At 37.7% G+C, this 15,461-nt stretch overlaps 1 protein-coding gene across 3 annotated transcripts in view; it reads right to left on the bottom strand.

The window, feature by feature from the left end:
• The window catches only part of PTPRT (protein tyrosine phosphatase receptor type T), a 796,626-nt gene that overhangs the window by 205,761 nt on the left and 575,404 nt on the right, over nt 1-15,461 (bottom strand). For all 3 annotated transcript variants that reach the window (XM_042980385.1, XM_042980383.1, XM_042980384.1), the window contains exon 12: nt 1,317-1,353. In XM_042980385.1, the coding sequence (XP_042836319.1) occupies nt 1,317-1,353 (37 nt within the window). The remainder of the gene's footprint in view (nt 1-1,316; nt 1,354-15,461) is intronic.

Here is a 15,461-nt window from a genome sequence, read left to right as displayed (position 1 = left end):
TTTGCAGGCCATCAATTCTCCTTGCCTCACAAAGAGTAGTTTATCTCTGTCTGTCCAGTAGCCTGAGTTCCTGAGAGAGAACAAGTTAGGGACATGCCGGCCTCTCATGACTTATGTGAAATCAGAGGGGGTTCTTATCACAGTGAGTCCTTGGTGCTTCTGTCTTCTCCTTCCTCCTGTATCATCTTTCCTTCTCAGCCTACATATTGAGCTGGTTTTCTTCAAAGTTATGAAAGACATGAGTGATAGGTCTTGGTGCATATTTTGTGAAACAGCCATAGACATTCTCCTCCTTCTCCTCTCTCTCTCTCCCCCTCCCTCATTTCTACCTCTTCCCACACATATGTATGTGTTTTCCTCTGTATGACTGTGCATGCGTGTATATACTCACATATGTACATACACACTTGGGTCATCGTCTTTGTCTATGTTTTATATCTATGATTATATGCCTACTTATATTTATAATTGCCATCTCTGGGGAAGCATCCTATGTAACTATATACACTGTCAATAAATGCAAGGGACAACAGAATTGTCCAATTTTCATGTGGTTATATGGAGAGAATTGCTGTTAAAAATATCCATCCTATAACAAAAAGATAAACCTGATTTCTAACCATTCAACCTTGTAATAGGTTAAATGATAACAAACCATTCATTGATTTTTTTTTAAAGAGTAATAAACAGAAACATGTACCAATTGAAAGGGCCAGGCAATTCAATTATAATTAGGAAAACAAAAAGTGATGAGCCTGAACAATGCTGCCTTAGGTTTTGGGATAAGTATTGAAAATGCCAACTACATAACAATGCAGTGTTTGTTTTCTCATTATTAAAGGCACTGACACTATCACCTCATTTGTGAAAGCCAAACCCAGCTGAAAAAAGCACAAAACTCAGAAGATAGGTGTACCAGACATGCTAAAAAAATACCCATATAAGCACAAACCCAAATATAATGAAAATATATAGAAGAATATTTAAGAAAATTTATATTCATCACTCTACTGATTAATTTACCAGTCCATTCATCTGTCCATCTGTCTGTCAGTCTGTCTGTCTGCCCAACGATCCCCATTCATCTATCCATCCACTGATTCAACAAGTAGTTTTTGAGCTCTTATTATGTTTTTGGCATTGTGTTATTAATATACACTGTAGGTATTTATTAACATATACTGTAGGTATAATGACTCCAATGAAAATAACAATTCTTTCTTTTATTTTTAGTAATTGTTGCCTACACTTTCCTTGTGTGGCTAGATGGAGAAATCCTTAAATGGTTGAAGACAGACAAGGACATGCCAACATACCTTTTGTAGCCAGGCGAACACAGTTGATTTTGGTCTCCTGTGAACAACAAAAGTGAGGTTCCAGTTAATTAGTTGTGGGTTTGGTCTGTCATATAAAGAAAAGATGTACATATGTATACCTGTATATATGTCTGTATATGTATTTTTTTTTTATTAAATTTTTTTTTCAACGTTTTTTATTTATTTTTGGCACAGAGAGAGACAGAGCATGAACGGGGGAGGGGCAGAGAGAGAGGGAGACACAGAATCGGAAACAGGCTCCAGGCTCTGAGCCATCAGCCCAGAGCCTGACGCGGGGCTCGAACTCACAGACCGCGAGACTGTGACCTGGCTGAAGTCGGACGCTTAGCCGACTGCGCCACCCAGGCGCCCCTGTATATGTATTTTTAATTACAACCTGAAATGTGTCCTTTCCATTTCTTCCCCCATCGTAATCACCTTTTTTTTTTTTTTTAAAGATTTTAAGTAATCTCTACCCTCAATGCAGGGCTTGAACCTATAACCCCCAGATCAAGAACCACATGCTGTACCAACAGAGTTAGCCAGGCACACCAGGAATCACTTTTTAATTCTATTTCTTCATTTATTTTCAGGCAAGGTACATATTTTGTGCCTTTTAATTCCTGGCTCCCATCACCTCATAAGCTGCCTCCCAGACAGAACCACTTATAAACATCAAATCCTATGACTGCCCAGCACAGGACAACTTTTTTTTTTTTTAAATTTTTTTTTTAACGTTTATTTATTTTTGAGACAGAGACAGAGCATGAGCAGGGGAGGGGCAGAGAGAGAGGGAGACACAGAATCTGAAACGGGCTCCAGGCTCTGAGCTGTCAGCACAGAGCCCGATGCGGGGCTCGAACTCACGGACCGCGAGATCGTGACCTGAGCCGAAGTCGGACGCTCAACCGACTGAGCCACCCAGGCGCCCCGAGCACAGGACAACTTTAATAATAACACTAGATGGGTACACTGTACACTGTGGCATATATTAGTAGATGGCACCAAGAACATCTTTGGGAAACTATGTTGGTAAGTAAATAATAAGTAAAAAATGCATCTATCTGCACAGACTGAAACAGATACTAGACAAGATCCCAGGCAATATGAATGTGTAAGAATAAAACTGCAAAGTTCATGTTCAAAAAGTTATACTAGCCCTGAGATCTCTGGTGAACCTCACAGTTTTCATGGGTAATGTTGTTTGTGTGTATGTTTGCATGGCAATCGAATCTTTGGTGGGTAAACTATCTAGTTATTGTTGGCTGTTCCCCAAATGGACAAGACCCATAAACTTGAGATATTACTGGGCCTGCAGTTGAGTTACAGAAGAGTGTGCTCAGAAAGATCATCATTTTAGCGTGCTTTCTTAGGATCATCTCCAAGGAGGCCCTAGAATCAGTTGAAAATTCCAGTTGACTAAGTAATACGCCCAGCAACAGTCTGAATATAGTGTAGCAATGAAAATAAAAGGCAAAAAGGAATGCAAGCGTATGGGTCTCAAGAATCAAACGTGCGTCTTGCTAATGCTCACTCATAAGAAATTACTGCATCTTGAAAGCACTTGTGTTAATCAGGTCTTTGAGGGTTACTGGACCCAATTCTGTTTTGGGAGGGTGGTTCCTCCCCTTCCACAACATTAAGCAATCCTCAGATATCAACAGGGTGTCACAGAATTCAACTCAATTTTGATACTATCTACCTGGAGATAGCATCAGATTCTACAGGTTAAGGGTTCAGTTCCACAAGACTGCTCCCTATCCCCCACTTCAAATGATGCCAGTTTCAAGCCCCAGACTGTTATCTGTGCTTCTGACTTACCAGCTACATTTTGGAGATTCCAATGACCTCCTCCTTAGGTTCAATTAATTTGCTAGAGCAGCTCACAGAACTCAGAGAAACAGGTTACTAAATCACCAGTTTGTTGTAAAAAGATATAACCCAGGAATAGTCCGATGCAAGAGACGCATAGGGTGAAGTATGTGGGGAGGGGCGCAGAACCTTCATGCCTTTTCCAGAAGTGCTACTCTCCCCAAACTCCCCAAACATCATTGCATAATGATGCAAATATATGAAGTATTCATTTGAGATGTTCATATGATATTTGAAGAATGCTACATTTCAAGAAAAATGTTTTTTTTTTTAATTTTTTTTAACATTTATTTATTTTTGAGACAGAGAGAGAGCATGAACGGGGGAGGGGCAGAGAGAGAGGGAGACACAGAATCGGAAGCAGGCTCCAGGCTCTGAGCCATCAGCCCAGAGCCCAACGCGGGGCTCAAACTCACGGACCGCGAGATCGTGACCTGAGCTGAAGTCGGACGCTCAACCAACTGAGCCACCCAGGTGCCCCAAGAAAAATGTTTTTTAAAAAGTACAACCAGAAGGCAGAAAGAAGGAAAAATTATGAATAAAAAATATGAAAATAAAGTAAAACTCTCTAAATGTGATGCCAAAGAAGCTTCAGTAACAAATGAGGTAAAACTTGAAAATGATGATAAAAGTGAGCCAACTAATTTTTTGTTTTCAAGCTTGGAGAAAGAGCAGATGTTCAACTCCTGCTGGCTTCCATTTCTGCTCTCTGGTTTAAAGGGTCAGTGAGCTGAAGCCTGAGATGGTTACAGAAAGCACAAGCTCCTGAGGACTGAAAGCTTTCTTCACATGGCTGTGCAACCACCACAATGACCATCACCCAGAAACTGTGCAGGGTGGGAGCCATACCAAGAGACTAGGAATGGTAAGAAGAATCTCCAACTTTGTATTAATATAATGAAAAAAGATTTTTACAAGTGCTATTATTAGGAAACTTGCCAATTGTGCAAGATTATTGCATACAGCAACGGGCAAGAGTTTGATGAGGTTTCACTGCTGGGGGTAATTGGTAAATATGGATCTCAACTTCAAAGTGAGTCAATCTAATCTTTTCACATCTAAGAATCTATTCTCAGGGAATAACCTGAAATGTTAGAAGGTTTATATCCTAAGATGTCGGTTCCAATGGTCTTTATAAAAGTTAAAGTGAAGCTCCACATACCGGTCTAACCCTACAGGCATGGTAAAGAAATTATAGTCTATCCACACAGTGGAATATTATGAAGCTAACCAAAAATAATTGTGAGTACCATATAATAACATGGCATAGTACACGTAAAAATATATTAAAGGAATAAAGCAAAGTACAATCTTTACTACAACATGCAAATATAAACATTTAAAAATAACTTGTGAAAGAAATATACTTAAGAAGCATTACTTGGTTCATTTGAAGTACAACATACATAGAGACAAGTATACTAACTTTAACTACAATTTTCCAAGTTTTCTATCTTTAAGTTTTTATTTGAGAGAGAGAGAGAGAGAGAAAGAGAGAGAGAGAGAGCGCACACACACATAGGAGAAAGGGGCAGAGGGAGAAAAAGAATCTTTTTTAAAAAAAGTTTTATTTATTTTGAGAGAGGGAGAGTGTGTGATTGAGTGCATGTGCCTGTTAGCAGGGGAGGGGAAGAGAGAGAGGGAGAGAGAGAATCCCAAGCAGGCTCCTTGCTGTCAGTGTGGAGCCCAGCAGGGCTCAAACTCATCAAGTATGAGATCATGACCTGAGCCCAAACCAAGAGTCACATGCTTAACTGACGGAGCCACCCAGGCACCCAAGTTTGCCAAGTTTTGCACAAAGTAAATACGCACCTATGGCCAGCACCCCAGATGAAAACACCAACTATTACCAGCACATCATGCTCCCTCTGGGTCACTTCATCCCTGCAGTAGTGAAAACACTAACCTGCCTTCTGTGGGAATGTTTTCTGTAAAATGGGTCATATTAAAGGGAATCTGGGTAGTTTCAATGGTTTCTTCTGCTGCTTGCTTTCCTTCATTGGGTCATTTGTGACAATTTTCTGAGAATCTTCTTCCCTTCCACAGTTGCATGTGTGAAAGTGAGCCATTTCTGACACCACCTCCTCCACCCCACATCTATTAAAAGCTGTTTTCTATAATCTGGAGCACATGTCTCATTATACTTGACTCTCCCTGGCTCTCACAAACATGATGTTGACATGTCTGCTTTCTCCCAAATTCCTGACACCTCTAATTCCATAACCAATTTGTCTTTGTTGGTTAGAATTAGATACAGAATAACAAAGTCCTAAGTCACTCTCTTGCCCTTCTGCGTGATTGAATTGTTAGCAAGCAAGTTGGGAACATGCTAGACGCTCTGCATCCCAACATATGGGAAGTCTGGCCAGTGTGCACATACCCAAAGTCCCCAATCCATTCAATAAACAGGAAATGAGTACTTTCTTTGTGCCAAGATTATATAAAGCTTTGGGGAAAGGAGAAACATTTGGTACACTTTCTGTTCTATCTCCATTAATTATATCCTACTTCTAGATGTGTCATATATTCTGGGACAGTACAATATAATTTCCTTTCCCTATCATTTTAACTTCACTCACAGACAGCCCAGTCCCCACTCCGGACTGGCAAATCTGGACACAGGTATATATCACCTTAGAGTAGAATTTAATATCCTAACTGTTCTGATTCTGTTGAGACCTGCTTCTACTCAAGCTCTGCCAGTGCTGGGCAATATAAAGCAAGTCACTGCTGCTCTCTATGGCTCAATTTCCCCATGAATCAAATAACAGAGACAGGGTTGGAAAAGGCCAATTTGGTAGAGTGGGCAGGGTATTCTAAGGTTGCTTCAAGTTCTCAAAATGCTGAGTCTGGTTTCAGCTACTGGCAGTATGCCTTTTCTTTCAGTACTCTTTTTCTTGACATCACTCCATATCATACCACACCCCACAACACATAGCTCACTAAAAAAACCCAAATGCCTCATGTCTACAACTACTTACCTACTCATAGCCCCCATTTCAAGACTAGATCAAGTCTGTCTCATCTATATATCCATCCTTTCACCATCTGCTAAAATTATAGGATGTCTCTTTAATTCAGAGGCATAGTGCCCAAGGCATCAAGTATTTTAGTAGATGCTAATTATTATCCAGTTAGACTTAGGTTAAGTTGTGTCACTACCCTGACCAAGAAGCCCTAGGTACCTGAGTAGTACATAAAATTCTTACTCTACTCCCATTAGACTGCCCTATGTATAGGATGGGGATTTGGTTCTCACCCTAGTTTTCACATAATTTTCCCACTTACCATAACTCATGCCTTTGTCTTCTCTAAGATTGAGATACCCTAGTAAATACAATGGGAATTAGCCCTGACACCATAGTCTACTTTGCCAAGTTGCTTTGGCTCCTGCCTTAATATTCCTCTAAGACTTGGCTAGGGCCCTAACAGCCCACTTATTCCTTTATTTATTTATTCATTTGGTCAGCCAATCAACAGTTATTTATTGACGTGATCACTATTGATTATATGGATGATTACTGAATGATCACTATGTGCCAGGCATTGTGCTGGGTACTAGTGTTACAGGATGAACAAAACAGACAGGGTCCATGTCCTCATGGAGCATGTACACATTATTTTCCAATATTTGTGACTAACATTAGATACCTATTCTCACAAGTAAGTATCTGATTACAAGTTGCAATAAACACTGTGAGGAAGAAGTACTAGGTGCTAAGTATGTGTAAGAAGAAGACACGAAGTGTGGATGGGAAGGAAAAAGATACACTGCCTTGAGAAAAGACCATTTAACTTGTGACTTGGGAGATAAGTAGGAGTTAGATATATGAAGTATAAAAAAAATGTGTCCTGGATTCAGGAACAAATGTGAAAAGACTTGGACGTGAGAAAATGCATGGTGTAGTGGAAGATATAAACAAGTCTGGAATGGTTACATTATAAAGAAGGACTTGGAGAATGATATGAGGTGAAGCTAGAGACAGAAGCCTCGTAGAGCCTTTTAGACTGTACAGTTTTGGCCTATATTTTAAGAAGAACTGGAAGCCATCAAAGATTTATTTGCAGAAACAATGAAGTTTTCAGATTTACATTTTTTTAAATGTAAAGAATTTAGGGGTGCTTGCGTGGCTCAGTTGGTTAAGCTTCTGACTCTAGATTTCAGCTCTGGTCACGATCTCACAGTTCCTGAGATCAGGCCCTGCATCAGGCTTGGTGCTGAAAGCAAGGAGCCTTCTTGAGATGCTCTCTCTCCCTCTCTTTCTGCCCAACCCCACTGTTTCTCTCTCTCCCTCTCTCAAAATAAATAAATAAATTTACAAAAATAAAATAATAAAATGTAGAGACTGTTATATACAGAACAGACTTATAGTACAAGAAAAATTAGTAAGTAGGAAGAATGTGGTGTAGTCTAGCCAAGAGATGGTGGTGGCCAAGACAGTGACTGCAGGGATCCTGTTTCAACCTCCCCCATCCTTGGAAGGCATATTTTGGCTCTGCCTGACCCTAGAGACCTTCCAACACCTCACCCCACCCCATGCTTATGAATCAGTATTGGCTTCTGATACGGACACCAACTGGGTCCTCAGTCTAGCCTCTCTGTACCCCAATTCCCCTTGACTGTCTTCCAAAAATCCACAAAGTACACAACATTAGCATAATTAAAATACAGAGAATGCTCAAAACTTCATAATCACTGTTAGGAAAAAAATTAAACACCACAAATGAACGAAATATTTTTAAGGTTTTCAGCACAAGCTTTTGTGGACAGCAAGGGCCATATGGAAAAGCAACATGAAAGAGAAGAGAGGTGAGCCAGTAGAGGGTGTAAGATTGATCTAAAATGATCTTTAGGGGAGCATGGGTGGCTCAGTCAGTTGAGCATCTGACTCTTGACTTTGGCTCAGGTCATTGGATCAAGTACCATATTGGGCTCTACACTGGGCATGAAGCCTGCTTAGGATTCTCTCTCGCTCTTCCTCTGCCCACCACCCCTGCCTATGTGCAGCTCTCTAAAAAATAATAATAATAAAATAATAATAATAAAAATAAAAATAATAAAACGATCTCTAGCAAGACCAAGTTTGTATGTATAAAAAATCTGAAAATGTGTGAAAATGCTGATAGATTAAGACATTGAGTAGGTGGAAAGGACTTGAAGGCACACATAATTCAAGGTGGCAACCTTAAATAGATCACTTATAGGGGAAAATAAGGTAAAAAGAAGGGAAATGTGCCCTTGGGAGATTTATTGAGGAAAAGGAAAAGAGGCAAGAGGAATTTTAAGATCCTGTGAGTCAAAAGAGAGAGAGAGAGAAAACAGCAGCAACATGAGTCCAAGAACACACATCCACCCATCCTCCATCAGGGACAAGACTTAAGTCATCCATTAAAAAATCATATTTCACTCCCCTATCAGAATACTGTGTTTTTAAACTAAAATCTTGTAAGCCACCTTCAATCTACACTATGAATAAAAGGAAAGTGCCAAATAAAGCTACTCTACGAAGAAAACAGAAAATAAAAATAAAAACATCTCAAGTGATAAAAATAAACCCCCCTCAAATTAAGGGAAAAACAAAACAAAACCATCACAAACCAAAACGAAATTGTAACCACCACTCCAAATTGAATTAAATTTCCTCAAACAACTCTGAATTATAAATGCAAAGATTAAAAACTGACATGTATAAAAAATCAGCAGAAAAAAAAAGAGTTGAGTGAACTTAGGAAAATAAGAAGAAAGGCAAAAGCACTTCAGAAATGATGTTTAAATAACAAGGTGTCCAAAGGAAAATTTTTATAAGTGGCACTGAAGAAAGGAAAAAACAACCAAGAAAAAGAAAATAAAATAAAGAATAAAATAGCAAGGGTCAGTGAAAGGTGACTGAGAGGGAAGACAAAGAAGTTCCAATATATGTATACTTGAAATTCCTGAGAAGACAGATGGAACAATTGGATAGGGAGAGATTTAGAACAATAATCAAAGGAAAATTCTGGGATTAAAAGACACCCTGAGCCTATATATTGAAAGGACCCAAAGACTCAAAAGATTGATTCCAAGATTCTAATAAAACAATTCAACTTAAAAAAAAAAAAAAAGTCCTCAAAGACTCCAGGCAAAGAAATCACAAGGGCAAGAGATGTCATGAGATATCTCCAAAGCAACATCAAAGTCCATGAAATAAGGGGCAGCATTTTCAAGAAACTCAAAGAATGAAATTATGAACCAAGAGTTTTACAACTAGCCAGGTGTCTTTTGAATATCAAAGCTATAGGAAAGTAACTTTCAACATTCAACAGCTCAATGAATACCACGCCTGTGACTCTTTCTTGAGGAATGTATCAGAGGATAAATTTCATTCAACAAAGAGTGGACCGAGAAAATTTCAGCAAAAAGACTAACGGTAAGCATTTAATATATTTATTGTAAATATAAGACTAAAACAAGGTAGGGACATAATTGAGAGCAGAACACAGAAATGTTATATTTTCTGACAATGCAGGAGTAATGCAAGAAACAGTGAGAAAGAGAATAAACAGGGGAAAAGGAGAGTAGGACAAATTCATTGGTTGTTCACAGGCACTAGGTGAAAGTCGATGGATACCATCAAAAATTGACAAGCCAGTGATGTCTGCAAGATGGCAGAATAAGAGTTTCCAGCAGTCATCCTCCCACAGAAATGTAATTTTCTCCTCCCAGCCACAGAGGAGAGTACCTTTATGAGAGCTCAGAAGTCCAGCAGAGAGGTTGCAGTACCCCACTGGAGCAAAAAGTCTGAAAACAAATGCATCCAAGAGGGTAAGAAGAGCAATTTCATTTTACTTGTGTCACATGTCCCCCAAAGTGGCACAGCCCAGTGCCCAGAGAGACCCCTCAGCCCACGATTTCTCTCCTGGGGGAATGTGAGAGCACAGTGAATGCCTGGCTTCCCCAGACAGGCAAGATGCTGCCCAAGAGGCCCATTTCTTTGTTGCCCCAACTAGAATACTGAGGGGATCAGCATGGCTAAATAGTCTGAGGGATGTTTGGAGCAGGGAAAAGAAAAATGTGGTATATACAGAACTATGAACTACTGTGGAGCCTTAAGAAAGAAAGACATCCTGCCATTTTTAACAACATGGATGAACCTGGAGGACATTATGCAAAATGAAATAAACCAGACAAAGAAAAACAAATATGTGTGATCTCACAAAGTGGAATCTAAAAAAGTTGAAATCATAAAAGCAGAGAGGGGAACGGGTGGTTTTAAGGGGCTAGAGAACAGGGGAAATGAGAAGATACTGGTCCAAGAGTTATGCAGGATTCATAAATTCTGCAGATCTGTAAAATATTGTTATCTTTTTTTTAATGTTTATTTATTTTTGAGAGAGAGAGTGAGGGGGGAGGGGCAAAGAGAGAGGGAGACACAGAGTCTGAAGCAGGCTCCAGGTTCTGAGCTGTCAGCACAGAGCCTGATGCGGGGTTCAAACTCACAGACTGTGAGATCATGAGCTGAGCCAAAGTCGCACACTCGCTGACTGAGCCACCCAGGTGCCCCTAAAACACTCTATGTTATACTTGAAACTTGCTAAGAGAGTCTTAAGTGTTCTCACCACACACAATGTGAGGTGATAGGTATGGTAATCAGCCTGATTATGGTAATCATTTCATAATGTACATGTGCATCAAAACATCACATTGCAGCTTAAATATATACAATTATTACTTGTTAATTATACTTTAATAATTCTGGGGAAAAATGCTGACCAACCAGACAAGAAAAGGTTAGATATGAAAAGAGGATTAAAGAGTTACAAAGGGAAGTACCAGAACAAACGTACAAACCTTTCTAAATATCAGAAGATAGTTTAGCACAAATGAATAAGGAAAACACATATTAAATTAGGATATAAAGAATGGGTGCTAGAGTTGAGACCAAACATGTCAGTCATGTCAACACTTGTGAATGGGTTTAACTCAATTAAATGAAAGAGACTTCAAATTGCCTCATAAAGCAAGACCCAACTATCTGCTATGTATAAAGGTCACACCTAAAACAAAGTGATTCAGAAAGGCAACAATAAAGGAATGGGGAAAATTATACATAAAAAAAAAAAACCCAGCAGAAATAGCAATCCTGATATCAGACACACCAGAATACAATTCAAAAAGCATTAAACACAACAAAGGACACTTTTTAAACCCACAATTAATGGGAAATATAACAGGTATGAATATCTACGCACCAAACCCACAATAATCACTTTTATGAAGTAGAAACTAGAAGAGATACAAGAATAATAGACTATTGTCAGAATAAGTCAGATCAAGTGGGAAGAGACAGGCACAGACCTAGAAAAGCTCAAATAATTAGGCAGCTCCAGTGGATGTACATCAAACCCTACAGCCTGTTAACAGACAGAAACCTTCCCCTTATGAGCTTATGAAACATTTACAAAAACTGAGCATGCATTAGCTAATTAAGAAAGCATCACTATGTTCCATAAAGTAGAATTATTATCAATATTCTATGATTACAGTGTAATAAAATTAGAAATTATTAAGAATATTAAAAAACCAAACAGGCCCTTCCTCCTGGAAAGTTCCAAAATAATTTCTTTTGACTTACTCCTGGGCGAATGTGGAGTTAAAATATAATGAAGATTCTACAGATCAGAATCTATGAAAAACAGAGCAGTGATAAAGTGAAAGAATGAAAAAAAAATCAAATTTCTAGCACAAAAATCTAGAAAAGGAACAAAAAATGGGCCAAAAAGCATACAAGGGGGAATGATAAATGCAAAAGCAGAAACTATTGAAGAGAAAAATAGTAAGGAATAAAAAAGGTAAAAAGAGAGGAAGCACCATTATACAAATAAGGAATGACAAGGGGGAAATAACTATTGAAAAAGAAGAAATCTGTAAAAATGACACTGCTCCTTAGATGTCTGGAAATAAATTCTGAAAAGCTAAATAAAATTGATAAATGCCTAGGAAAAATGGGTCCTAATAGAAATAAAAACTTACAGCACATTCCACAGAAGAAACAGAGAAAGATATCAAGGACTATGCAAACGGTGCCCAGATGTTTTCACAGGGAAACTGCAACCAGACTGTTGAAGACAAGATAGCACTAACATATATTATTCTACAACATGGAAAATGAAGGAAGGCTTGCTCATTTCGTTATGAAACCAGCCTAACACTGACACACAAACTAGTAAAGATAATACCAAAAAAAAAAAAAAAAAAAAAGAAAAGGGAAATTATAGATCAATTTTATGTTCCAATGTGTAAAACTCTTAACATGTTAGTAAACAGAATTAAACACTTGCATTGAGAAAAGTTAAATGCTATGACCAAGAGGAATGTATTCTAGAAGTGGAAGGTTGGTTCGATGTGAAGAAATCCATTCATATGATACATACACACACACTGTATTAAGAGATCAAAGAAGAAAATCCTATCATTATATCTAACATAAAAAAAGCATTTGATGCAATTCAATACTTATTTCTAATTTAAAAAGCCACTCAAGAAAATAGGAATTGATGAATACTTTCATAATATAATGAAAAAACATATTTTAGTCCTAAAATCAGCATCCTACTTAATGGGGATTTAGTAAAGGCATTCCCACTAACATCAAGATCAAGAGTAGAATATTCTCTGTCTCCACTACCCCTTTAGAAAATACTGGAAGTAGCAGCCAGTGCAACTTGTATAAAAGAAATCAAATAGAGGCATATAAATTGGAAAATAAACTTTAAAATATTTCTGTTTGCAAATGACATCATGGTATATCTAGAAATCCTTAGAGAATTAATGATAAAAATTAGCAGGATATAAAATTAACATATAAAGTGAACAGTATCCATATATACAACTGATAGTCAGAGGATATGATGCCAGCAAATCCCATTTACAATGACAACTAAGTTTAAATACTTGGTAATAAACTTACCAAGAAGTGCAAAACCTTTATAAAGAAAATTTTACAACACCCCTGAAAAACATAATGGCAGACTGGAACAAAAAAAAGTTATGCTCTGTTCTCAGCTAGGACAATATAACATCTTAAAGATGTCAGTTCACCCTAATTAACGTGTAAATGAGTGGTAATAGCAGTAAAATTACTAATAGGATTTTTATGGAGCTGGACAAGTGATACTAAGACTTGCATGAAAAAATGAACATGCAAAAAGTAGGAAATCACTGGAAGAGAAAGTCCAGGCAGGACAACTTGCCCTAACACATATTAAAAACATAAAATCTCTGTAATTTTACCAGTGTGGTATTAGTGCATAAATAGGCCAATGGGCCAGGGGAACAGAATGCAAAATCTAGAGAAAGACCCAAGAACATATGAAAATCTAAAATATGAGAAAAGGGGCATCTCAAATTACTGGGGCAAAGATGGACTTATAAATAAATGTTGCTAGGACAACCAAACAGACATTTGGGGAAAAAAGACAAAATTAAATCCATACTTCACACCATACACAAAAATAAACACCAAACATCAGAAATTTAAATGTAAAGAAATGAAACTATACAAGCAGAAGAAGCAAACATGTGTGAATTCCTTTATAAACTTGGTGTAAGATTTTTCACTCTGACTTAAAGTGTAGATGCAATAAAAAAAAATTGATGCATTTCACTACTTTTTTTTTTTTTTTTTTGGTGTGGCAAAAACACTGATAAGCAGAGTCAAAAGACAACAAACTGGGAAAAATTGCAACATATAGCACAGAGAAAGAGTTAATATCCTTTGGGGTGCCTGGGTGGCTCAATCAGTTGAGCGCCCAACTCTTTGATTTTTGTCTTGGGGTATGACCTCAGGGTTCGTGAGTTTGAGCCCTCCATCAAGCCCTGCAATGACAGTGCAGAGCCTGCTTGGGATTCTTTCTCTCTCCCTCTCTCTGTTCCTCCCCAACTTGTGCTTTCTCTGTCTCTCAAAATAAATAAATTAAAAAAACAACACTTTAAAGTAAAAAGAAAAGAGGGTCTGCCTGGGTGGCTCAGTCAGTTAAGCGTCCAACTTCGGTTCAGGTCATATCTCACAGTTCGTGAGTTCGAGCCCTCCGTCAGGGCTCTGTGCTGACATCTCAGAGCCTGGAGCCTGCTTTGGATTCTGTGTCTCCCTCTCTGCCATTTTCCCGTTCACACTCTGTTTGTCTCTCTCTAAAAAATAAACATTAAAAAAATTAAAAAGAGAAGAGCTAATATCCCTTCCTTATATATAAATAGACCTTAGAAATTGAGGGGAAAAGGTAAAAAGCCTGATAGAAAATCAGGCAAAAGACATAAGGAAAAGCGGCTGGCTCTGTTGGTAGAACAGGCAATTCTTGATCTCGGGATCATGAGTCTGAGCTCCACGATAGGAACAAAGTTTACTTAAAAATATACATATATAAAGCAGTAATTAAAAAATTAAATTAAAATGTCTCCTAAATATATGAACATATATTTTAAAATGTATGACTTCACTTATAATAAGAGAAAGGAGATTAAAAACATATTGAGATAAAACTTCTTTTAAAATTGAGGTATAATTGAAATACAATATTATATTAGTTTCATGTAGACAACACAGTGACTCAACATTTTTATACATTGTGAAATGATCACCACAACAAGTCTAGTTACCATCTGTCACCATACAAAGTTGATACAATATTATTGACTATATTCCCTATGGCATACATTGCCCCTGACCAATTTATTTTATTAAAATTGGCATTCTTGTTCCTCTTCAATCATTTTGCTCTCCCCCAAGCCCCTCCCTTCTAGTAACCAACAATTTGTTCTCTGTATTTATGAGTATGAGTCTTGTTATATTTGTTTGCTTTGTTTTTTAGATCCCACATATAAGTAAAGTCATGAAGTATTTGTCTTTCTCTGACTTACTTGCCTTAGCATAATCATATTCTCAAAGTCTGGCTAGCCATGCTGTCACAAATGGCAAGATTTCATTCTTTTTTTTTTTTTAATGGCTGAGTAGTGTTCCACTGTGCACGTGTATATACACATCATATAAACATATATATGTACATACATGACACGTCTTCTTTATCCACTCACCCACTGATGAATACTTAGGTTGTTTCAATCAAAAAGATACATGCACCCCTACATTTGTTGCAGCATTATTTAATAGCCAAGATAAAATTTCTTATGTATAACTTTGGAGACACCTCCCAAAATACAGAAATATATATTCATACATTCCTTTATTACAGTAGTGTTTGCAATTGAAAAATACTGGGAAAAATCTATATGTACATATA

This window comes from Panthera tigris, chromosome A3, assembly GCF_018350195.1.
Source record: "Panthera tigris isolate Pti1 chromosome A3, P.tigris_Pti1_mat1.1, whole genome shotgun sequence".
NCBI classification, from domain to species: domain Eukaryota; kingdom Metazoa; phylum Chordata; class Mammalia; order Carnivora; family Felidae; genus Panthera; species Panthera tigris.
The sequence above is the reverse complement of the archived record's forward strand: the minus strand, read 5'-3'. Positions and strand labels throughout refer to the sequence as shown.